The sequence below is a fragment of the Neltuma alba genome, unplaced genomic scaffold (assembly GCF_004799145.2).
Source record: "Neltuma alba isolate B1F8T4 unplaced genomic scaffold, ASM479914v2 tig00013190_pilon, whole genome shotgun sequence".
NCBI classification, from domain to species: domain Eukaryota; kingdom Viridiplantae; phylum Streptophyta; class Magnoliopsida; order Fabales; family Fabaceae; genus Neltuma; species Neltuma alba.
In genome coordinates, this window is record NW_021637496.1 from 36232 (window position 1) to 61620 (window position 25389).

The 25389-nt window shown below is 34.0% G+C and overlaps 4 protein-coding genes across 8 annotated transcripts; 2 read left to right on the forward strand and 2 right to left on the reverse strand.

Moving 5' to 3' along the window:
* Positions 1 to 1930: 1930 nt before the first annotated feature.
* Positions 1931 to 7512, forward strand: LOC114735232 (protein HOTHEAD). The gene is made up of 6 exons (XM_028922911.1): positions 1931 to 2042; positions 3083 to 3467; positions 4916 to 5226; positions 5330 to 5715; positions 5990 to 6558; positions 7134 to 7512. Exons 1-6 carry the CDS (start codon positions 1964 to 1966, stop codon positions 7180 to 7182), a joined length of 1779 nt encoding a protein of 592 aa, XP_028778744.1. The 5' UTR covers positions 1931 to 1963; the 3' UTR covers positions 7183 to 7512.
* Positions 7513 to 7603: 91 nt separating this feature from the next.
* LOC114735231 (receptor-like serine/threonine-protein kinase ALE2) lies at positions 7604 to 12829 on the reverse strand. 5 transcript variants are annotated; one of them, XM_028922908.1, is made up of 10 exons: positions 12592 to 12829; positions 12391 to 12493; positions 11055 to 11306; positions 10848 to 10955; positions 10633 to 10740; positions 10148 to 10519; positions 9752 to 10033; positions 9032 to 9424; positions 8687 to 8930; positions 7604 to 8473 (listed from the first exon to the last, which is right to left on the reverse strand). In XM_028922908.1, exons 2-10 carry the CDS (start codon positions 12467 to 12469, stop codon positions 7831 to 7833), a joined length of 2481 nt encoding a protein of 826 aa, XP_028778741.1. In that variant the 5' UTR covers positions 12470 to 12493; positions 12592 to 12829; the 3' UTR covers positions 7604 to 7830. The 5 variants fall into 5 exon arrangements, with proteins under 5 accessions (XP_028778741.1, XP_028778742.1, XP_028778739.1 ...); XM_028922909.1 differs by having other exon boundaries at positions 10848 to 10949; positions 12391 to 12497; XM_028922906.1 differs by having other exon boundaries at positions 12391 to 12497.
* Positions 12830 to 20394: 7565 nt separating this feature from the next.
* LOC114735226 (NDR1/HIN1-like protein 13) lies at positions 20395 to 21165 on the forward strand. Its single transcript, XM_028922902.1, has one exon. The coding sequence runs from the start codon at positions 20395 to 20397 to the stop codon at positions 21163 to 21165; it is 771 nt and encodes a 256-aa protein (XP_028778735.1).
* Positions 21166 to 24069: 2904 nt separating this feature from the next.
* Positions 24070 to 25187, reverse strand: LOC114735227 (LOB domain-containing protein 22-like). Its single transcript, XM_028922903.1, has 2 exons — positions 24442 to 25187; positions 24070 to 24199 (listed from the first exon to the last, which is right to left on the reverse strand). Exons 1-2 carry the CDS (start codon positions 25185 to 25187, stop codon positions 24070 to 24072), a joined length of 876 nt encoding a protein of 291 aa, XP_028778736.1.
* Between the last annotated feature and the right edge of the window lie 202 nt (positions 25188 to 25389).

The following is a 25389-nucleotide window of genomic DNA, read 5'->3' on the forward strand; positions in this document are numbered from 1 at the left end:
AATATGGGCACCTCTCTCAGCGGGGATTCGAACCTTAATTCGTCACATTGTGAGGGACCCCTTCCCAACCCCATTGGTTTTAAAAGATTATCTCTAACTAAAATCTCATTAATTGCCAGTCCTATGATTTCGAGGATGTAATGTATTTCTGTTACTAAATATGGGTTAATTTTGGTTGGAAAAAATATGGATAAATTTGGAATTAATGAAAACCAACTCTTCTTATGACTCTTCTGGTTCTATTTATGAGGTAGAGGCAGAAAATTTTCACATGAATGTATAATTTCATCTTTTAGTTGTTATTGTATTTACTTTATTCTTATGAGGTATTTTGTATATTAAATAGGAATAGAATTAAAAAAATTGTTAAATTTTAAATATAAGTTAATGAAATTTAAGACTTTTATTGGTCAATATAAAACATATTAAAAGTGATTTACAAATAGGACCAAAAGAGTACTATTCTAAATATAAAAATTAGTTGACTAATTTAAATAGATTAATAAAATAAATTAAGTTAGTTATTTATAATAAATAGTTGCTGTCTTTCTTAAAATATCGTTACTAATTAAGTTTATTGGTTAGAACTACTATTATTAGAATAATTATCTCGAAAAATAATGAATAAATATGATAAATAAAGTAAATTAAAATTTTATATTTAAAATCAAAATAAAAATTAAATGAAATTTTATATTAGAGATAGAAAGTACTAATTTTTAACAAGATGATTAGAACTAATTATAAGAAGGATAGCTAAGAGGAACAGGTACAGTCACAGAGGGGGGAAACAATAACTATGGAGGATATTTTGAAAGCAGGGCGAAGGGGCAAGTGAACTGTCGTTGTACAAAATGGAGGCAGTGGCAGATCTGACGGCCATGAGGTATTCCACGTGGCAGAAGTATTCATTTCGTCATTAATGGCCTTCCCCTAATATCGTTCGCTCTTCTTAATTCTTCTCTATCCGCTTCCTCTTCTTTTATGAATTTCTTTCCTTTCCTTCTTTAATTTGTTTCACTTACTATTGTTTAACGTAGAATCTAATTGAGGTTTACATATTTATCATTTTTTAAAAATTAATCTTATTGATATTTTTCTAATAATAATCAATTAGGAGAGGGAGGAAGAAAATAAGAAAGATGCTCAAGAGTATTTAAAAAAAATCATATTAACTAATTTAACTAACATATTTAATTTATCTAAATTAGTTAATTGGATCTTATATTTATTATTATTATTATTATTATTATTATTATTATTATTATTATTATTATGTAATCCCCACTAATTCCCACAATTCCTTCCTACTCATTCCAGCCTCAATTTAAGAAGCGGCTAACTTCTTCACGTATCATTTACAATTATTCATATTCATTATTTATTGCTGCCTTTATATATCCTCATTTCTTAGAACTTACAAGTTACAGTGACTCCCATAATCTCCATCATACATCCAAATTCAACAAATCCAAATATTTTCAAAGTGATCTCATATAGAATATGTCATAATCATACTTAACCTGTATTAATTGTATCTTCTTTTGTTTGCCAATAATATATTAGTATCTTCTGACAAACGCTTTCACAGCAACATTCACGGCTAAGCACATACTGCTTTTATTTAAAATATAACATCATCTTAATTTACTGTTAAAATGTACCTTTCATGTTATATTAAAAGGGTTCAAATTCTAATCACTACTTAATCATAATAAGTATGGATTTGGAAGGAAGAAAACAAGTTTAGGACAAGTCCTGTTAGAAGAATACAGACGATGGAAATTAGTCAAATATGAAAGAAGGATGGTGTAAAACGAATCAGTTATTCTACAATAATATTTTAATAATTTATGTTTGAAGTATTTATATGAGAGGGAACACACAAAACAAGGCCAACCAGAGGCAGCCACTTAGAGAGGAGAAAGGAACACCTTCTTCAGTCTCTGCCCTCTGAGATTCAATGGCTTCTGTTGCTGCAGTCAACTTCTTCCTCCGCTCATTACTCCTCTGGCTTGTGTTCTCTCTCCCTCCTTGCCAAGGTGCTTTCTCCTCCTCCTCCTCTTCTATTTCTTCCTCATTACCCAAAAAACTATATAAAGGGAAAAAAAATTGGGTCGTCTTCTTCTTATCTACCTTCATTCTGCTTCTGTTTTCAAGGCTTTCCTCTGCAGAATGCTAACTTTCATTACATTTTTATAAGTTAAAGAGTCCTCAGTTTTCAAGGCTAAAAAGGAAAACTCCAAAACTCTTCTCTACATTGTTATTGGCTTATTGGGAATGTTGCAGATCAACCTGAGTCCTTCTTTGTTTTGATAAAAAGAACTTTATTATGCTTCTTGATCTTGGCATTAAATCAGACACGCCATGCTTTTCACTGCAATTTACAGAAAGCCAGACAGAGCCATAAGCTTTATGGCTAGCTTTATGTTTTTCCTCTTTTAGCCTGTAATTTTCTTTGGGTTTGTCCCAACCTTTTGTTAAAGACAAACGAATTAAGAAAGGAGCCAACTTGACGAAATGTGAGCGTGCAAGCCTAATAGGTTTTGTTTATGATGTGACGATGATCTTGTGCTGTCTCTATTTGCCATATCCAGCTAGTTATACCATAGCCAGCTTTCTGTCTTGTTCTTCTTTTTCTTCTTCTTTGTGATTCTGTTTTCTCTTTTGCTTCTTTTTTAACTCCGTTTCAGTCAAAACAGAAACTCGTGAAAAAGTCAGAAATTGAACAAAGTGTGGCTGAAAGGATATAATGGTTTGTCTTTTTAAGGATGATGATCATATGCTGCTTCTTTCTGGCATTAAATCAAACAAGCGATAAACCAGACAACATGTCACTGAAAGTCTAATAATTAATTAAAGGGTTACGTTGCGTCCATGAAGATCATCAAATGCTGTTTCATTGTGACACTAAATCAAACACATTACGTTCTTAACAGCAATCCAGCAATCCCACTTTTTGATTTTTCTTTCCTTTTTAGTTTGGATCCAAAAATTGTTCAATTGAAAGCAGAAAAAAAACCTCGAAAAGCTTATAATGTGATTATAAAAAAAATGACTGTGACATTTCTCCTGCCTGCAGGTGACGATCAGAACTGGTATAACAAATACAGATATCCATTTCTGAAAGAGGCAAGCTCATTCTCCTCCTCGTCATCGTCGTCGTCAACAACACCAAGCAACAATGCTTATGATTATATAATAGTGGGAGGTGGAACAGCGGGCTGCCCTCTGGCTTCAACATTGTCCCAAAACTTCAGGGTTTTGCTTCTTGAAAGAGGGGGTGTCCCTTTTACAAACCCTAATGTGTCATTTCTGGAGAACTTTCATATCACTTTGGCTGATACTTCACCAACTTCAGCTTCCCAGTACTTCGTTTCCACTGATGGTGTTCTTAATGCCAGAGCTAGGGTTTTGGGAGGTGGTAGCTCCATTAATGCTGGCTTCTACACCAGAGCAAGCTCAAGGTAACAAAAAATAATAATAAAAGCTTACAAAGCAGCTGGCCTTTTTTTCAATTAAAATAACTCTCATTTATGATTTCTTAACAAGATTTTCTTTCTTTTTAATGCAATGACAGTTCTGCCGCATTTGATTAGTAGAAGAAACTTTGTTGATTTTATCAACCATAATTGTTCTCATTTATTTATTTTTTCTAAACAATAAATTACACTTTAAGCTAACTAAAAGCATGAACATGATAAATTCATTATTTTTAATTAATGTTGGTGATATTGTTGCTTTCATAATTTTGAGATCTCATGATCAAGATCACCTAAAATTAACAAATGATCAAGTTGAGTGGATTATATACCAAATTTAAGAAAAAGGTTAAAAGGTTTAGTTATTTTTCATTTTTATTTCTCTTTCTTAGTTTAGCAAACTTTGCTTAAACTCAATGCTTTAAATTGTATTGGATCCATAATTATAACCTCACCGATCCACTTCTCATAATAAATAGCATCATTGTTTTGGGGGGGGGGGTTTATAAGGGTTCATTATTTTTTGTGGGTCCCACAATTCTTTTTATACCCTTTCAGTCTTTCACTATCATTAAACTTTGCTGATGAATTTTGGTTAGCCTGTTTCCCTTACATTGTCCTTTTCAGGTGTTATGGAGTCTTAAAAACAGTTAATCTTTTTAAGTAATGCTCCCCTAAGCGTAGGGAACATGGATGCTAACTTGTTGCAGCTAAACGACAAAAAAGCAGATCTGTGTCAACGTCAAAGGAGGTTATAAATCATGGAATCTAAAGAGAAAATCACTTTAGGAGTAGCACATGTTTTACGTAATCGATAATTAAATAAATTAAATTATTTAATTTTGAAAAACATATATTAGAAATTCATAATATGTCGTATCAAATATTCTTTTAATAAAAATACTTATATCATTTATTCAAAATTTTAAAAGCAGTCACTTTTTTTTTTGGTTGACTTAAAAGCAGTCACTTTTGTATACACTCATGATCTTGAGCTCATGAAGAAAAATAAGAAATTATTTTTTTTCCGCTAGTAATGCATTTAATGCCAATGGAAGTGATGCAAAAGAGTAAAATGTTGCTTGGTTTTTGGTTTATAGTAATTGATTGATTTTGAAATATAAGGATCTTTGAATAATATTTTAAAGAAAAAATCATAGCTTTATTTTATATCTTATAATTAATTATAACTGGAATCTAACCAGGATCTAGATGTAGTTTCAAAAATTGAGATTTCTCCCATGTTGATTCACTCTTTCTTTCTTTCTTTTTTTTACTTTTTAATTTATCTATTTATTTGTGAAATAAAAATGATGCACATGTTTTAATGATTTTTCATTATCAACTAAACATATTTTGCGATATATATATATATATATATATATGCATTTATATCTTTGTACTGCATGAAATCTAAAATCAATATTATGCAGGTTTATAAAGAGAGTGGGGTGGGATGCGAAGGTGGTGAACGAGTCATACGAGTGGGTAGAGAAGCAAATAGTGCACAGGCCTCTGTTCTCTGCGTTTCAGAGAGCAGTAAGAGACAGCCTCCTGGACGCAGGAATCTCTCCTTTCAACGGTTTCACCTTCGATCATATTTATGGCACCAAGCTTGGTGGCACCATCTTTGATCGATTCGGTCGTCGCCACACTTCTGCTGAACTTCTCGCTTCTGCCAATCCCCACAAACTCACCGTTCTCACCCACGCCACTGTCCACAAAATCGTGTTTGATACTCGAGGTACGCTTTACTCGCTTATCATACTTGTGATGTTAAGAAAACCAGATTCGACATGACACAAGTTCATAATATGTATGATAAAGTTAAGTTCGGATTGGTTCAGGTAAGAGGCCAAGAGCTGTGGGAGTGATATTCAAAGATGAGAATGGGAAGAGCCATCAGGCAAATCTGGGAAATGGAAGGGAGAATGGAGTGATTGTATCTAGTGGTGCGATTGGGACTCCTCAACTGCTTCTGCTAAGTGGGATTGGCCCAAAAGAGCACCTTCAGGACTTTAAGATCCCTGTGGTGCTTGATAACCCCTTTGTTGGGCAAGGCATGGCTGATAACCCCATGAACACCATTTTTGTTCCTTCCAATAGACCAGTTTATCAGTCACTCATTGAGACTGTGGGCATCACTAAACGCGGAGTGTACATTGAGGCTAGCTGTGGGTTCAGTCAGTCCAACGAAAGCATTCACTGTCACCATGGAATCTTGTCTGCTGAGGTATGCATGCAATATAAATATATTTGATGAATTTACTAAACGAAATGAGGGGGAAAAAATAAAAAGAAACTTGGGCTCAACTCTTTTGATATTTTCTGAAGTTAGTGTTTCCGAGCTAAGAGAGTACTAATGCCAAGAGTGAAAATATGAATAGAACTCAGTTCTTGCCTTTTCACTACTACAGTATCTTATCTGATGTCTTTTGCTTCCAAATCACTTTCAAGCTACACAGATCGTAGGAATTAATTCTTCTTCCTTTTGGATGATATCTCAGATTGGCCAGCTTTCCACAATCCCTCCCAAGCAAAGATCCCCAGAAGCTGTTCAAGCTTTTATCAAGAACAAGCGAGATCTCCCGGTTGAAGCATTCAGGGGAGGTTTCATCTTGTCAAAAGTGGCCAACCCTTGGTCTGTAGGTGAGCTCAAGTTAAACAACACCAATGTAGAAGACAACCCTTTTGTTACCTTCAACTATTTCAGTCACCCCTATGATCTCCAACGTTGTGTTGAGGGTATCAGAATAGCCACTAAGGTTGTGCAGTCAGAGCACTTCACAAACTACACCATGTGTCCCAAACAAACCACAGAAAAACTTCTTAACCTCACCGTGAAGGCCAATGTGAACCTCATACCCAAGCATCTAAATGACACGCAGTCACTGGAGCAGTTTTGCAGAGACACGGTGATTACAATCTGGCATTACCATGGTGGATGCCACATGGGGAAGGTGGTTAATTCTGATTATAAGGTTCTTGGAGTTGACAGGCTACGAGTGGTGGATGGCTCAACATTTACAGAATCACCAGGGACTAATCCTCAAGCCACTGTCATGATGATGGGCAGGTATGTACACGGTGACCTTAACATAGAGTAATACATATATCTTGCAATAAACTTCCCCATCAGAGACATATATTGAGAGGAGTCGTTTGTTGTATGAAATAAGATGAATCATTAAACATCGTTTAAGATCAAAGTTGAAATTCAAGTTTATTAGAAAAATAATTTTAAAATTAAATATTTCTGTTTTAATCTTGATCATATATTTTTTATCTAAATGTGTGCATATGCATGTGCATGTATTACATGTAAACAGATATTTCAAAGCCTGCTTACTTAGCTGTTAGCACAAATTTGGTGGGGCTTCAATAAAAGCTAAAGCACTTAGGGAGCCTTTAATATGCACTAGATTTCCATCAAGAAATATTTTGATACACATATAGTTTAACACGCGAAAACATAAGTAGCTGCTAAACATACTCCGTGAACCAATTCGGCTCCAGGGCACTAGTGTGGCCTACCAATAAAGTAGTTATACCATTTCGGGCACCAATAATATGCAGTAGACATCCACAAAAAGTATTTCGGTTCTTATGCTATCCATATCTTGTCAACTAATCAATTTATGTATATCACAGGTACATGGGACTGAAGATTTTGAGGGATAGGTTGCGGAAATCAGCTTAGGGAAGATTAGTGCAGTATGATGGCGTGAGAGGAACTGTGTAAGTTGGAACAATGGAAATTGATGTGGTATATATTTGTTGTAATGGTCAGTAAACAGTGATCATCACTAAACAAAGATCGGGACAAATCATTTTGGTGTGATATTACTTTCTTCTGTTTTGGTTGGGGTCCTGTTTGTCGAACAATTGCAAAGTGTACTCATATATCCTGTTTAGAGATCAACATCACATATACTTATGTGTGATTCACAGAGGATAAATCACTAGTTTGATTTGAAAGGTGATACATGATCTGTGATACTTTCAATTCACAAAGCTCGGATAAAACTTCTTAAATACTACTCTAGAATAAAAAACAAGTCATTAATTCTCACTCAAAAAGTAGTCATCAATGAACATGTTTCTCTTTTTTGACCCAAAAAAAAAAAGAACATGTTTCTCGTAGTTGCTTTCAAAAGCTCAATAGGCCGTGTCTACAATGTTATTGATGGACCATACTCACAACTAAGGTAGGCACACAAGTTCTAAGAGGCTCCATCACATCTAAGTTGTACATTTACTCTTTCTCATTTGCAAGTATGACCTATAAATAACATGGTAGGCACTGCCTACCTGAGAGAAACAACATTGAAATCATGCTGCTGAGAATTTACTGAGAACCAGACCATCGTTGAGCTGAAGACCCATGCTCACTCATGCTCCCTCGAGACAAACTCAGATTCTGCCAGAACTGCTTTTTCTTTCCTGTAGTGAGAGGCCCTGAAGTGGAATGCCTCCCGAATGACTCAAAACACTGGCCTGATGTGCTGAAAAACTCTGACGTTGATAATGTTACTTTGGTCTCGTGATCTGGAAAATCCACTATCTCAGCTGAAATTCTTGAAGGTTGTTCATCTACTTTAGTTTGGAGGCCCTCTTCTCGGAAACTCCTTGATTTTCTTGTGCTTGTTTCCTCAAGCTCGCTGCATACCAGCTTCAAAGCCTGAACAACTTCACCCATGAATGGGCGTTGGGAGACTTCCAATTGAATACACATTGATGCAATTGCTGCCACTTTTACAACGGAATCAACAGTGATTTCAGGCTTTATAACCGGGTCTATGATCATTTGTAAACCCTCCTTACTTGTGAGAAGTGGACGAACCCAAGTAACAAGGTTTTCTTGACCTGGGGGTTGTGAGAAATCTACAGGCTTTCTTCCAGTTAGGAGCTCAAGAAGTACAACTCCATAACTGTAAACGTCACTTTTGACCAGAAGATGGCCTGTCATTGCATATTCTGGTGCTAGGTAGCTGCAAAGCAATATATCAGCAAGGTTAAATTATTTCTCATGTTAACAAAATGACCATAAAAGGGTAAAGCACCCACCTTATAAAAGATTCAATGGTCCATCAAACTAAGAGATATTGAATCTAAATGAGATCATTGTTTACTTTTTAACTATCACATACATGACAATGCTCAAAAAATTTAACATGAAGGCCAAGAGGGATGACATTTATTACCCAAATGTTCCCATAACGTGTGTGGAGATGTGCTTGTTTCCCTCATCCAGGGCAGTTCTTGCTAATCCAAAATCTGAAACCTTGGGTGTAAAATCATGTTCCAACAAGATGTTGCTGGATTTAAAGTCCCGATGAATGACACATGGATTTGAATCTTCGTGCAGATAAGCCAAGGCGCGAGCTGCACCAAGTGCAATCTTCATCCGGGCATTCCAATCAAGTGGATTAGTTTCTTTGTCGGCACCTGTGAACATATGAAGAACTCAAAAGTTAGCATATGAAGAATTGCCAAGGATTTTGGTTCTAAAAGTGTGGGTAACGCCCATGAACTTAGCTTTTGATTACCATGTAAGTGGGATTCCACACTTCCATTAGGGACAAGCTCATAGACTAGGCACCGACTCTGTTGCTCTATGCATATACCTATCAATTTAACTAAATTTCTATGGTGGAGACGGCTAAGCATCTCAACTTCTGCTAAGAATTCACGGCCACCACGCTGATCATCTCTCTTGAGAATCTTCACAGCCACATCCCTTCCATCATATAGAACCCCTTTATAAACAGGCCCAAAGCCCCCTTCTCCTAATATTCTTGACGCATCAAAGTTGTTAGTTGCTTTCTCTATGTCATTCAGAGTAAAACTCTTGGCAGATCCTGTATAAGTTATTGTTCTAGAACTTAAGGTTGTTGAACCAAATCCTGGCATGTTTCGATTAGTCAAAGACCTGGCATTCCCTGCTAAGTGCAAATATAGTTATGTATTTAAACTGATGCAACCAAATGTTTGGGGGGAAAAAAAGAATAGGAAAAACTAAAAAAATTTGAAACTTTAAATTGATAAGCTAAGATGGAGACTTGAAAATAAAAGATCAAGAAAAATCAGAAGGCTAGAAATGAAGGATGAACTAGGAATGCATCATATCTAAAGCATTTCTAGTAAAAGGAAATTTAAATAACTAAGATGCTTCAAAATGATTTTTAGGAATAAACAGATAAAACTGTGCCAGCATGGCAATGTATCTTGTTGCCAAAAGAGATGAATGAATAGATAATTAGTTTTACCTGATAGTTTTGAAGAGGATGGAATTGCGTTTGGAATTTGTTTACTCTCATGAACACAAGGGCCACATCTCGTTAGACAAAGCCATGCAAATCCAACAAGTATAATAAGAGCTGTAAAAGATGACAGCACAATTACTAAAGTCATAGTTTTTCCACTCCCTGGCTTTGCTTTCCTCGGTATAGCCACTCCCAAAGGTTTCATCATTGTTCCATTGTTGTCATCACCGGGGAATAATGGGCTATCAATGTTTGGGGGAACTGAAGGTGGAGAAGGTGGAAGACCTGTGCATATGTTAATGAAGAGTAAGAACCAATGTGGAAATCTATTAATAAAACTAAATAATTTACAAAATAAAAAAATATAAAAAGTAAAAGGAAACTGGAAATCAATATAACCTGGATAATGGACATAAAGTACTTCACAGGAACCAAAAAGGGAAGCATCCGTGTGGATCTCCCGGTGCCAGAACTTCTTATATATTGAAAATGCTGTTGCGTCATCAAATCTTGATCCTGTGGGTACCAAGTTTACAAGAACAACAGTTTTCTCCAGTTGTTGACTAGCTTCATCAGCTCCCACAATGCGAACCTGGTTATGATTCAGTAAAACACTGGCAGCAATTTCCTCAGCTAGCTTCGAGACCAAAGGAAAGAACTTGTATATTGAAATACCAAGGCGAAGCTTAACTTGAAGTGGCCATACACAACCACAAGGTGATCCAGGAGGTGCATATGTGAAGGGCTCTGAGCAAGTCACCCATATACAGTCTACAGGTAAAGTTAACATCACAGAATTTCTTAGGTTGAGTAGAAAAGAAGACACTAACATAATATAAATAATCTTCTGGGACAAACTGTGTAGTAGATTAAGTTGAAAGTACCCTTATTGGGAGGTGGAGGTGGCAGACCCAAGACAGGTCCTCTTGGTGGAGTCTTCGTCTTCCTCAATGGCGAACCCCGAGGTGTAGTTCCCGGTGAAGGAGAGGGCACTAATGGACAAAGGAAACAAGCCAACTGAGATACCTATCAATCATAATGGAAGATAAAGTATAAGTATACAGGTAATAGCAAAGGTCATAATAGGTGTTTTTCATACCATTCAAGTGGCCTGATAGACCTGCTGGTGATGGTGCAGGCGCAGGTAATTTCCAGCCTGCTGATGAAGAGATAGGAGGTTGTGGTTGGAAAACAGAAGGACCTATACCTTTGAGTTTACAGAATAAATGACAATTATATTAATAATTAATGCCAAAATGAATTAATTTAACACAAGAATTGTTCTGTTCTTTAATCAGAATCTAACCTTGATGACTGTAGGCAGGTGGATGAACTGAGTAAGTTGGCTCTGGTGCGGGTTTACTGAACTTTCTTCTGGAATGGTGATGCATATGATGTAATATTGGAGGACCTACTAAACCATGTGTCCGTTCCTTTATAGGAGCCTTAGATAATGACTTAGAAGGTGGAAGTGCAATACTTTCAGGAACTCCATAAGATGACTTGGTTGGGGGAAGAGCAATACTTGCGTGGCTTCTGGAGTGGTGTTGATTGATGCCTACAGAGGAAAAACAGAACATATAATTATCATATAGATCATTATTTATCCATGCCGAGATTAAGTCTCACATAAAATATGAAAAATGAATGAGAACAGAAAATTTCAGACAAATAGCAAGGGGGCGACAAGACAAAAACATTGGTGCTGAAGATTCCCCCCCCCCCCCCCCAAATGAAATTTTCTGAATACTCATTCCCCATAAAGTGACTGGTATAGGTATTGGCCAACCCTGAAGTTTCTTAACATCAGAAGAGCATAATTCATTGACCAAGTTTTCTTAACTATACTAGAACACTTGCATTGATTGTAGAAAAGACTAAAAATATTCACAGTCCTGAAGATGTGACCGGGTAATACAAACCCAGGCATGGCATAATCATAATAATTTTCCATACCCATGCTACTTTTTCCCCCTCATGCAACCAAAAAACTCCAGTTCATACTCTGAAACACATCAGGATCACTGTTAACCCCCCCCCCCCAAAAAAACAAAAACACACACACACACACTGTCTGTGAACAAAAATTACACTCATTACTGAAAAGATTTATATTATACTTAAAACCATATGTTCCTTGACATCAATTAATCCATTTTGTGTATAAGGATGGTCTTCAGCTATATACAGATGGTTTAAACTTTTCTTTTACTCAGGATAAAGATTATCCCAGTATGGTTTCTGACAAGATCAAGGGTTTGATCTTCATTAGTTTTATTTCAACTGAATAGGTAAGAAAATACAAGAAACTCATTAACTAACAATATCAGGGAGAGGATCTTTTTCGAAACGACAATGGACACGACAGCAGACACCAAGATTTGTGGTAGAAATCAACTGTAATGACTACTGAACAATGTATACCAAACAAATATCCTGAAAAAGTTAATTTTGGACTAATCTCCGAGTTCCCACTTGTTCACCCAGAGAAACACTTGTCCGAGCAAACAAAGCACTCATGTTCAAAATCTGAATCACATTTTACATTCATCATTGATATCCCTAAGTTACTCACTACACAAACGGATCACACACACCCATTGCAAAAACTAAGTCAGATAACACCTCAATTAAGCCAATACCTTCATATCCATGAAAATGTGTAGCACTGACAACTAAATGTAGCTTAATTATCAGGAAAAACAACAGCTCCAGCGCCATTTATCTCTGATCAATTCTGAAATTCTGTCTAAGATTGAAAGGGAGTGAGTGAAAGCGGAGAGAGGATATGCTGAATTAAAACGTGAAGATCACAGTAAATGACAGCCATGAGTTGAATCTACCATTTAAAGCAGGCGCACAATGGGAGTTAAAGGAGTGAGAAAGAAGATCACAGATGCGTAATGGCAGAAGAATGGTTTGGTGGGAGACACCAAAGTTTTCGCCTTTTTTATCAGAAGAGCTAAATTGCAGACATGAGAAATGTGAAAGGACAGTGTTAGCGTTCTTTAAAGAACAGATCGAAGTAAAGCAGAGTGCGATGCTCGTCCACTGCTACACTCTGAAGCAGCAAAGCACAATGATTTCTCTTTAAACGAGTTGGTGGGGTTAAACCTGTGGAAGCTGGCATGATGAAGAGAGAGACAGAGAGAGATAGAGAAGGGGGTTAAGAATGACACGTAAACGTAACACTTCATCAGTTACATTGTAATAAATTAACAATCCTTCAATAATTCCTTATTTGACTACGAGAAAGTTGTATCAATAACGCATTTGACTAGTAAGGCAGAGCTGCTCCTTAAAGCGAGAAAAAAAAAAAGCTGAAAGGTATTAAATCTCAAACATTGATAATACTAAATTTGTAAATAATAAAAAATTTTGTTTTGAAATTTTTTATTTAACATTTACAAATTTTCAGTTTCTTTTTTATCATTTTTCCTATATTAGATTTCTAATCATTAAATTTTTATTTATATTTTGCTAGTAAAAAAATTTATTTATATTCGTTTTCTAATAACTATCTTATGACTCATAAGATCGGAATCGGAGCGTATCCGAGCATGCCATCCCAACATAGAGAATTCTCTCAATATTTTTCTTATTTATAAAATTTAAATTTTTAATTTAATTTTAAAAATTTGAGTTACTTCTACTTAACCCAACTATAATTAATTTTTATTTTTATTTTTTTAAATATTTAAATATATATTTTTGTGGATAAAAAGTTTAGATAAGTTAAATTCCAAGAGCTCATTAGAATCAAAGCATGTCTCCAGGCTTAGACACACAAAGCGCTTACAGATAGATACTTAGAGATTGCTAACCAACAAAATCTTCACATCAGTAGTGGAATTCGAACTTATAATCTTATAGATCATGAGCTGACTATTTACTAACTAGACCAACTCTTATTTACTATTCAAATATCTTTCCACTATCGCCACTAAATTAAGATGGTTGATAGAGAACTCTTGCATGACTCATTATTTAAAAAATTGAAAGTATTAATTAGGTTAGGACAAACTAGATAAAATGAAGTTAGAAGACAGAAGTAAAATTTATGATAGAACTAAAAATGAAATTTAAATCTATAAGCGTATGTAACGTTAAAAAATACAAGTGATGTAATCAAGAATTAATCAATAAACACGAATTTGAAATGGGATGAAATTGTAGTTAAACGTAGAGGTGAAAACAGGCCAGGTCAGACCAGACCTCACCCTTAACAGGCCCGGCCTGTGGTGAGGCCTATTGGCTTGAGCCTGGCTTCCAGCCTGTGAAAGGCTTTTTGTTCGACTTAAGCTTGACCTGTAATCAGACCTGGTTTGACCTGTGACCTGTTAAGAGGCTTTTTTTTAACAAATTTTAAACACACATAAATCAATTTAAAATTATAATAATTCAACCCAATTTATTTAAAATACAAACAGAAAATATAAAATTATCAAATTAACACAATTTGTAAAACGTGTCTCCTTAGGCCCCAAAAAAAATTCAAATATGAAAAATTATTAGAAAACAAAATTTTACTCTGGTATAAAAATATCACTTCATCCCATTTCTAGTATAAAAATTAGTTGATGACTAGATCTAGTTTAAAATATAAAACGCCCTTAATCCCCTTTATATTTTAAATTTATCATTTTTTCAAACTAATTTACTAACAAAATAATATTTGAATCTGTTGTTACACATGGTTGTTTTTAAAAAAATATGTTACATTTATTTACTTTTTAAATTTATTAAGCAACTATTATAATAAGAATTAGATTAAACACACATATATACAATCTAAAACATAATAGGTCAATTCTGTATATATATATTCTATATAAGATTAATATGAAAAGCATAGATCAAATAAACAAATGATGCTGTTTGACCCAAAAAAAATGAATGCTGCTTTTATTTTTTGGAAAAATTAATCTTTTAGTCCCTCAACTTTTAATTCAATTATGATTCAGTCCCTCAAATTGGACTCGATATGACTCAGTCCCTCAACTTCTAACTGGGTTGAAACTCAATCCCTAATTTTTTTTCCTATTTAATAAATTAATCCATGTCATATACAACTCACCTTAAAACAACAGCCAATCACCCCATACATGCTGACATGGCTTCCAAATAAGCCTGCATCATTAGTCAGACCCTCCCCTGTTTCATTATCATTTTCCTTCTTCTATGAATCATTCGTGAGGCCAAGGTGTAATTTACAGCATATATGCAGTGTAAAATTACACACACGCAAATCAATCAAAATCAAAGTGGGGGGAGTTGCGCTTGAATTAAAGGAACATATTTTTCTTCTCTTCTTTCGGTCCTCACCAATAAAAGGATGGAATTGCATTGGCACAGCTTAGCATGTCCCTTCAATTCCATTCCATGAGCTTCAGCTTCGCTTTTCGCCTGATTTTTATCGTTATTATATCAGTTCTTGGCATGATGCTTAGATATTGTGAAGAATAATAATATCTTATTTGTAAATCTTTTTCCATGTCATGTTAAACCCACTGCATCTACTATATGTATAGCCTCTCCATTCATAAATTTAATTACAACTCCCCCACCCACACTTTAATTTTGATATATTTGGGCGGGTGTGTAATTTTTCACTGCATATATACTGTAAATAATACATTTGACTCTGAGAAGAAGAAAGAAAATGAGTAGTAAGAAACAGGGGAGGATCGCAGCTAATGAATGCAAAGCTTATTTGAAACCCATGTCAGCACGTATAGGGTGATTGGGTGATGATTCAAGGTGAGTTGTACATGACATGAATTAATTTATTAAATAGAAAAAAATTAGGGATTGAATTTCAACCGAGTTAAAAGTTGAGGAACTGAGTCATACTTGAGGGATTGAGTTATAACCGAGTTAAAAGTTAAGGAACCAAAAGATTAATTTTCCCTTATTTTTTTAATGTACTTATGTTTTCTTTCTCTATTCAAATATGTGTCATTATACATACATTAATTATTTTTATTATAGAGAATAGAAATGAAACGAAACATGCTATGAGTTTTGGATAACATATTTATGTGGGTATAGTTTTCTCAATTAACCAATCAAAATAATAGATTCCTTTCTGTCCATTTGCAATTTTAACCTAAAAAAAGAAAAATAATAGGCTCAGGTAGCCTAATAAGCCTAATAGGCTTATTATTAGGCCTGATAAAGTAAATAAGCCTTTTTATAGGCCTGAATCTGTTCTAATATCTAAATAGACCAGGTCAGGCCATGCCATTTACAGGTCAGACTACTGGCCTCTGACAAACCACCTGACTTATTTCTACCTTTAGTCAAACGCGAGTTTAAATACTCTTAGTTGAAATAGATTGGGGGAGAAATCTCTCAATTGAAAAACTTTCCAATTTTTCCGTGTTAAGAGACAATTAATCTACATTGTCTATATTTAACCAATGATTCAAATTATGCTACTAAAAACACCAAGTATCCAAATCTTAACTTTTTTCTCTACTTTCTTTATTTTTAAATTTTATCAAGTCCATAATTTGTTTGGTAAAAAATGTAAACAGGCAAAAAAAAAACTCAAATTCAAGCTATTTAAATTAAACATTGTTGATTAAAAAACTTAAAACTGTAACAGTATATTATGAATAAATCATATAAAAAATGTTAACTGTTTGAGTAAACATCATAATGCTTGCTCATAAAACAAAAGTTATCATAATGCTTGACTTTCTTTTTAGTTTATCCACACAATAATAATAATAATTAACTTAAAGCAAGATGCAATTAGGTACATTTACTTAACCAACAAATTTAGCTTTTATGATCAGTCCATAAAGATTTAATTTGGAGGTACCAATCAAACCCAAGGTCGTATCTTTATTTAATAGTATAATATATCGTATTTGTTTTTAGTTTGAAAAGTTGATAATGTGATTCCCGCTGGGAACTAAACCCCTTTTCAGATAGCTAACTATAAAGCAAAAGCAATGACATTGATGGCAAAATATCTAACACAGTCTCACTTATTTTGTTTCAAGAGAGGAAAAAAACGACAACTACAAGAAATTGCTTCTTTTTTTTTTTTCCTGCCTTTAACTAGGACATGATGATCAAGAACTCTTATTTAATTATTGGATAAATTATTTAAAATAGATTAAGTAGTGATATTTTCAGAATTTATAATATATATACATGTATAAAATTTATGATTACAAATCATTGAATTTTCTATCATATAAATAACTCATATGGCTTATTTTAGAATTTATACAAGTCAAATGATTAGGGTATGACTAAACTTGGTGAGGATGGTAAAGAAGACAAGTGGCATATTAAAAGCAAAACGACAAATCACATCATTTGACAAGATACTTCCACGTGGGTCATCAACTTCGATTTTAAAGATTGGTGCTCAGATGTTTAGTCCATAAGATAAGAGAGACAGTAAAAGACAGGATTGAGAGATGAAAATGATAAGGCTGAATTCTAATCTGGCTTAGTGGCTTTATATATCGACCCTCAATTGCATGATATGGTATGATTTTATCAAAGGTTAATACTTTTTAATATCTAAAATCTGATTCCATTTTAATTTTAATTTTTAAAGTTTAAAACCCATAGTTACGTACTTACAATTTGATCTCATTTTAGTTTTGGTTTTGTAAAATTTGACTTTAATTTCGATTTGATTTAAGATTTTTTTATCTTTCAAACAAGGATCAAAACCAAAATCAAATTAAATTTTAGAGTTAATACAAATTGTGGTCCTTCAAGCTTATTCTCTTTTTGATTCTTCAAGTTTATTTTCCTTTAAAATATTGATCCCCATAATCCATCAAAAAGTTGGACCATTTTGCCTATTGAGATACCAAAACCTATGGTTTGAAATTTGAGTGACTAAAACTAAAATGATGACAAACTTGAGAAACTAAAGATTATATTAATATTAAATTTTAAAAACCAAAACCACTTGTTTTGATTTTGAGGACCTAAAATTAAAATGAAATCAAATTTTATGAACCAAAATTATTAGTTTCAAATTTCAAAGGCTAAATATGATATTAAGCCTTTAAATTAATATATGATTTTAAGTATATATTTATCCATCTGGATTTGCATCTTAGAATTTAAATAAAATCTATATTTTGGCCGATTTTTAGATCAAAAAGATAACTTTGGGGGGTAGCTAGGAACTTACTGATACCGGTGGTTGGTGGAAGGAATTTCACGTTAATGCGTTCTATAACATGACAGCTACCAAATCTTTTACTTCTTTTGTCCATTTCTTTCACTTTAACCTCAAATTCCTTAAATACATGTTTGTTATTTTCTTCAATCCCTGTATATATTTTCAGCGTCCTAAATTAAATTTCTCAATTATCGTATCATTTATCATTACGTGCTAATTTAAAATATATTGATCATCTATGACTTCCTTATTTCCAACATAACATTAATTTGTTGATTTAGTGAAATAATCTGAGTCCTTTTGTTTGTATGGAGTTGGGCCGAGATTTTAGTCCACGTCGGGCCCACATAAATGGGCTTCTTATAATTTTCAGTCGGCTATTCTTTTTGTTGTTCTTTCGGTGTTAAACAGCCCATGAAGGGATTATTTGTCACCAAAAATTTGTTGCAAAAACAAAATTGATTACAGAATATTGCAAAACTTTGCTTTCAGTAACAAGTTGTTTTGTTTTTTGTTTTTAATCTTTATAGGATTGCATCACTTGGGATACTCAACGTGAAGCCACCATTCTCTGAGTCAATAAAAACTCCTGAGGAAGCTGTTTCTCAAACACTCTTAGAGAGGTCAATAAGAGTGTTAAAAAAAAAAACCTAAATTTCATTAATTCTGTCTTAAAATTTAAAATATTAATAAGTATTTCAAAAAAATTAAACTATTTTTTCTGTCTATAATATAAGAAATTGATTAAAAGAAAATTCTGGTCCAAAATATAAGAGGTTGACAAGATAATTAATGATTGTTTTTTTACTTTTAACTTTGATTGTGAGAGAGATAAGAGGGAAACTTCTAATTATATTCTTTAATAAGAGTACAAGAGATAACTTTTATCAATTTAAAACAAATTTAATAACTTGAGTAACATTCCTTGATTTGCAAAAAAATTTAATTAATTTGTTATATTATGAATCGGAGTAAATAGTCCATAAAATAATAAATTATAAATAAAATGGTAGGTTTATATAGTAAATTTAATAGACAACTTATATTAATGATTAAAAAAAATTCTTTGACTGTCTTATAATAAGACCAGATGAGCATTGTTAATTAATGAATGGAAGTTCAACAAAATTTCCTACTTCCATTAACTTGGGAATGGGATAGATCGAGAGGACAATGAAGGTAGGCGTGTAGGTAGGGAAGATCTATCAAGTAAGTTACTAACGGGAAAATAAATCTAACGGACATCACTCTACATGTTTTTTTGAAAATGATCGAGGGGCTTCAAATCTAAAATCAGTAAATGGAAGGTAAGCATTCCATTTCGTTCGCCCCTAAATTGAATATTAATGGAAATTAATCATTAATTAAACCTACTGTTAGGTGCTTCCTTCATTTTCATTGCATATACTATATACATTGCCAAATATTACTTCCGGTCCTAAATATAAGAATTAGTTGATTAATATGAATATATTAAGAAAATAAGTTAAGTTAATTATTTGTAATAAATAGGTGTTGTATTTTCTAAACTATCCTTGTTCAAGTGTATTAGCTAAAACTACTATTACTAGAAGAACTATCTTGAAAAAAAATACATAAATATAAAATATAAAGTAAATTGGGGTTTTATATTTATGATCAAAATAAAAGTCAAAAGAGGTCTTATATCAATGACCGGAGGTAGTAATTAATTATTTAAAATTGTCGGCGCTTGATCACCAATAAAGTGATGATTGATTTACTCACCTCATCCTATTTATAAGATAAAAAGGGAATATTTTTCATTTTTTAATAAATCATGTCATTAAATATCCATTATATGAACATACAAAATTATTCTTATTATATATTCTACTAACTAATATTAAAATTGAAAAGTTATTAAATTCAATAAAATTTAAGTTTTTTTAAAATTTTTGCCAGCTTTTTTGTTCTAATGAAACATATTAAAAATACCTCATAAAAGAAATGATAAAAGTGAGTTTCTTGTTGGATGGGAGACCTGAATAGAGAGAGTTTTCTTAAACAAAGTCAAGCCATTAAATACTTGCTCCAAAACTCCTTATAAGAAACAAATGACCATGCAGGGAGTAAAAACATTTTAACTTTAAATCCTAAAATATGATTTAAAGTGAAGTTTATTTTACCATCTTTCAATAGATTTTTTTTCATCCAAATTCAAAAGCTGATCCAATAACTTAATTTTGAGCACTTAAAAATCCTAAATTTAACTATAACGGCCCCAACCACCTCCCACATCACTGTTTTGTTATTGGCCAAGAACTGATGAGTTGAGTATCAGATTATAATTATATACTTAAACCTGTGACTAATTAACAAGAATCAGTTGTTCTTAACCTTCTCTCTATTAAATATAATCCCACAAAACCACACTCATAAGCCCCCTTCTTTCTTAATTCTCAAAACTATAATCACTCATTCTTCTCTGCATTTGCCGATTCCAGCCACTCCTCCGATCACCATGGCGGACAGGGTCTACCCTTCGGCGAAGCCTGCCACTGCAGTTTACGGCCGAGCTAGGCCATCTTTTCCTGCCACAAAAGCCCAGCTCTACGGCGCCACTCGACCTGCCTACCGTCCTCAGCCCTACCTGTACCACCGTCAGAGCCACCGCAGACGCTGCTGCACCTTCTGCTTCTGGTTCCTCCTCGTCATTCTCATCCTCCTATTCCTCACCGGCGTTGCTGGCATCGTTCTCTACCTCCTTTATCGACCTCACAGCCCTTCCTTCACCGTCGACTCCTTCAAACTCTCATACCTCAACATGACTTCCTCCTCTTCACTTAACTCCAGATTCGAACTCAATATCACCGCTACAAACCCTAACAAGAAAATCGCCTTCCAGTTCGAACGGATCTCAATTTCCGTAATCTCTGGAGACGTCAGCGTCGGCGACGGGAGAATGCCGTCATTCGAGCACGGCAAGAAGAACACGACGCTCTTGAGGGCTTTGATTACGAGCAATGGTGCAGTACTGGACGGTGAATCTGCTAGCCGACTGAAGGCTGATTTGCAGAGAGAAAATGGATTGGACATGAAGGTGAATTTGTACACGAAGGTGAAGGCGAAGATGGGAAGGTTGAAGACACCCAAGGTTGGACTACGGGTATCTTGTGAAGGAATCAGGGTTACGGTTCCGGCCGCCGCGAAGAAACAGGCAATGGCGGCGACTTCTGGCGCCAAATGCAAGGTTCACGTTAGGTTCAAGATTTGGAAATGGTGCATCGGATGAAGATTTCTATTTTTCTTTTGAAAAAAGAGAAAAGTACTATTTTTTAAATCCTCCTTTTCTTTTTCACGTTTTATTTTTGTCCCCAATTAAATTTGACGATTTCTGTATTCAATCCTCCTTGTATGAATATTTAACAGTATATTATTACACAAGATTTGAAGAATGAGTTAATCTGTTGTTTATGGCGTGGATATAATTAATTTGATTTGTTACAAATATTATTGAATAAATTAATATAATATTAATTTTTTTAATTAAAATATTATAAGTGCATAATTTTTAAGGTCAATTATGATACATACGCTATGTAATTCGATATAAGCTATAAATATCTATATGTTTTTAATGCAAGACAATAATATTTCTACTCATTTATACCCATCCTGTTCTTACCATCTGAATGAGTCTATTTTGATATGTTTTATTTGGTTGGTTTTTTTTTTGGTGATACAAATTAATTTAATATGAATTTATGATGTTGATTTTAATTTTTTTGGTTCAGCTATAGGAACCACAGTTTATACTAATGATGTTGAATGTAATTTGTCGCGTAGCTCAAACCACCAATTAACTGTAGTTTTCATACAACTAGATTGATAATGATGATGCTTAATCAAAAAGATGATAAGATATGATTAAATCATTAATGAGTTGTTACTTGGGAGTTAATGGTAGGTAGCACCAAGTTTAATTTGGCGTTTAAAAAGTAGTATAATAATGATTTAAGTAGGGGGATATCAAATTCAAAGTGTTCTCTTCTACCAATCAATACATATTTATAAACAAAACATACCTCTCCTCCTGGCTACGTACAATTACTTCCAAGAGAGCATCCTTACTCTTTTTTTGATAAATGATGTGATGGAGCTTCTTACAAAAAGTAAATCCAAGTGGTTCTTCTTTAGTTTCATTTGGGTTGAGGGTAATTCGTATAACTTAATAAAAATCTAGACTATTTTACCCTTTGAGGGACTAACTTACGATTATATTGTACCTTGTATAATTATGTATACCACATTTGATATTTGATATTGATATTTCATTTCAAGCATTATCTTGCCTTAAATTTGGATAGCTCTTTCAAAGCTATTTTCTTATTTCACTCAAGTTTAAACTTGAAATCTTATATTTAAGTGGTCATAACACTAGCATCAACACTGCAATATAATGCCACGGCATTAAATTGTCTAGGGCTCATCAATACATTAGGCTCATTATTATGCATGCACATAGCAGATTCATACATAAAGGGAAGAAATTCCATCATCCTATAATCAACATTAACATCATGTTCATGGGGAGCTAGCAATATAATATATATATATATATATATATATAAGTTTTTTTCCCCCTTGAAAACACGTTCTCGAGTTATACAGTCGATTCATGCATCAAAATTTTCCTTATCTTAAAGTGTTTTGATCTGATGGTGGTCACTTGAATGCCCTCACTAACTCATCAATCAAGTTTAAAAGCTTTCACCGACTCACTGTACCCGTTGTGGCTTGTCAACATCGATCTCTTAAAATTTTTTGGTGAAATCTGTAATCCATCTACCACATTTAATTTGTCTGTTGATTGCTGTGCGTTGGACGAAAAATTGTTATTAATTAGGAAAATGCACCTGGCCAATGTAATGGTCAAACACTATCATACTATGTGACAATCTGCAGCTAGCATTTCATGATGAGTTTGTGCAGAGTTTGAAACTCAGAACCTTGTTAGGCAAATCCATGGTTACCGTTTCATTAGTGTGTATATGAAATGTGGGGTTATTATCAAGGAAGGGGATTTAGTATTTGATCATATGAAATGCACAGCGGAGAATTATATATGCATGGGCTTGGTGAGAATTTGGTTCAAGAACTTTTGATGATGAGATGAAGCCAGACAACTTCACATTTATGCTATCGTCTCAGTTCTTCCATGCCTTCATCATTTCCTTAAAAGCTGTAGCTATATTGTTTATTTTGATACCATGACATGAGCTTAATTAACTTGTCCGAAGTTAATGTTAATTCTCTCACACACGCAAAAGTTTTTGACTAGAGCATACACAAAAGTTGCAGATATATATGTTGCTGTCGGCCGCCAGTGTGCGCGAACGCCCACACACACACACACACACACAAACAACTTCTACTACAAGCATACAGCAGGGATATGATTTTCCTTCTCCAGTCATAGTTTTTCTACGGATTAAGTATGCCTTTCTGGTTCTTTTCTATGCTAAGAAAACTTTAAGATTTATTTGTAGCTTTACTGTTAAGCAAATCAAACTTTGATTTATCTAAACTATAGGTTCGTGCATCAGTATTATATTTTTGTAACACAACAGTCACACTGTTATGCTGCCTAAAGAAAAACCATGTGCAATTCATATATGTGAGAAGAATTAAAGGAAGAAGAAGAATTATTTAAGCTTCTGCTGGCTTTGTTGATATTTATTTTATTACTGTGGTGTTGATGATGAACTTAATGAAAGTTTTTTTCCTCAGACTCTTAGAACAACGCTGCACTACATATCAATATCAAAAATTCATCTAATTCAGCGGGCGCATATTATCTAGAGATTCACCCACATTTCAAATAATAAGTCAAATTAAATTTATAGAGAAATATATGTTAAATAAAAGTCTCATTTTACATTGAAAAACTGAGCATATATCTAACTTTGCCCACTGAATTCGATCACCTAACAAAACTTCCAATAACTTTTAAAGAATCTGTCATGTTGGAGGGCATATAATGTTATTGATTCTATAGAAATAAGAACTAATTAAAAAAATAACGCTTAATTCTCTACAAGATGTACTATAGCACCTTCTAAGCTTTGTTGCTTCCTATGATCTTAAACAAAATTGTGCCAAAATTGAAACCTGAAGTAAGATATATAATTTCCCATCAGCTAGTGCAATTTGTGAGGGTGAACAAGGTTGCAGCACCTTTTAGATCATGATCTTGAACTTGTTGAATGCAATTAACCTCTTCATTTACATCTGCATTTTCTATCTTGAACAAGATCGCCTCATCACTGCACGTAACAGTAAAAAAAAAAAGAAAAAGAAGAAGACAAACTTTATCACGTTAAAAACAAATTCAAGTTTACGTAATAATATGATATACACAAGTAAACAAACAAATAATAATATCATCACAATAATGGATGATGAATCCATATAGTGCAGTAAATAAATTGATGAATCCTTATAATTTGCTACGATAATTAAAATATACATAAATATATATATATATATATATATATGAAAAACAAACCTCCGTTCCACTAATTCCTCAGGTTCAAAACCAATCTCGTTCCTTTCCTCACAATTAATGTTGTCAAGCATACACGACGAAGGTTTCTGATCATTGTTGTACCATTCATCGCCGACATAACCGCCACCACTCTCATCGTCGCCGTTCTTGTCGTGAAACGACAAGGTTATGGATTCCTGCATGGCCCAAGAATTAACATCGTCCTGATGCTGCAAAGCAACACCATTATTGTTTTGATGATGTTGTTCCTGAACCATCAGATACGGATCCTGTTGAGCCAACTGATAATGACTAATATTATTAGGGTTGCACAGATTCAAATGATCGGCATCGTTATTAATATCGATAGCTTCCTGATGATGATGAGCTTGGGATCGAAAAACAGCGAGGTGTTGAAGAACAAGATCGAGTTCAGCTTGATGGTATTGGACCTGAGCTTGAAGCTCCTGGAGGTACCTGCAACAACCTCCGACAGGATCATTAGCTCGCATGTCGGATTGATAAATGATGGTTCGCATGGCGTTGTCTTTGTCGCGAGGGTTGAGGTTTTCGATGATTTTGGTGATGTTTCGGACGCCGAACAATTTATGGGCGTTGAGGAATTGACGTTGGCGATCGTGAGGGAAATAAGGTGCGAGAATGCAATCAGGAGCACACTTTCTACGTCGATATTTACAAGCAGCACAAGCCTGATTATTGTTGTTGTTAGGGTTAACGTTGTTGTTGTTGTTGTGAGAGAGGTTCATGGCAATGGCAGTGGCAACGGGAAAAGGTAAGAGAAAGCGTCTCCGGCGGAGGAGAGGTTGCAGGCCACCAGATCTCTCCTAAAATTTCTGGGCTCTGTTTAACGGAAAGAAAGTTGGGAAAGTGGGAGTGGGAGATGCAGAGAAATGTTAGGAGAACATGGACACACACATATATATCACTTCATTTTTCCTAAGTATTAAT

What these genes read in the sequence shown, in the direction of transcription:
- LOC114735227 (XM_028922903.1), bottom strand. Translation starts at nt 25,187, where the DNA reads ATGAACCTCTCTCACAACAACAACAACAACGTTAACCCTAACAACAAC. An exon ending in GAGGAATTAGTGGAACGGAG is followed by an intron (nt 24,200 to 24,441) that starts GTTTGTTTTTCA and finishes TGTTACGTGCAG; the next exon opens with TGATGAGGCGATCTTGTTCA.
- LOC114735226 (XM_028922902.1), top strand. Translation starts at nt 20,395, where the DNA reads ATGGCGGACAGGGTCTACCCTTCGGCGAAGCCTGCCACTGCAGTTTAC.
- LOC114735232 (XM_028922911.1), top strand. Translation starts at nt 1,964, where the DNA reads ATGGCTTCTGTTGCTGCAGTCAACTTCTTCCTCCGCTCATTACTCCTC. An exon ending in TACACCAGAGCAAGCTCAAG is followed by an intron (nt 3,468 to 4,915) that starts GTAACAAAAAAT and finishes AATATTATGCAG; the next exon opens with GTTTATAAAGAGAGTGGGGT. An exon ending in ATGGAATCTTGTCTGCTGAG is followed by an intron (nt 5,716 to 5,989) that starts GTATGCATGCAA and finishes ATGATATCTCAG; the next exon opens with ATTGGCCAGCTTTCCACAAT.
- LOC114735231 (XM_028922908.1), bottom strand. Translation starts at nt 12,469, where the DNA reads ATGGCGCTGGAGCTGTTGTTTTTCCTGATAATTAAGCTACATTTAGTT. An exon ending in ACATTTTCATGGATATGAAG is followed by an intron (nt 11,307 to 12,390) that starts GTATTGGCTTAA and finishes TTTCCTCTGTAG; the next exon opens with GCATCAATCAACACCACTCC. An exon ending in TCTATCAGGCCACTTGAATG is followed by an intron (nt 10,741 to 10,847) that starts GTATGAAAAACA and finishes TTTGTCCATTAG; the next exon opens with TGCCCTCTCCTTCACCGGGA.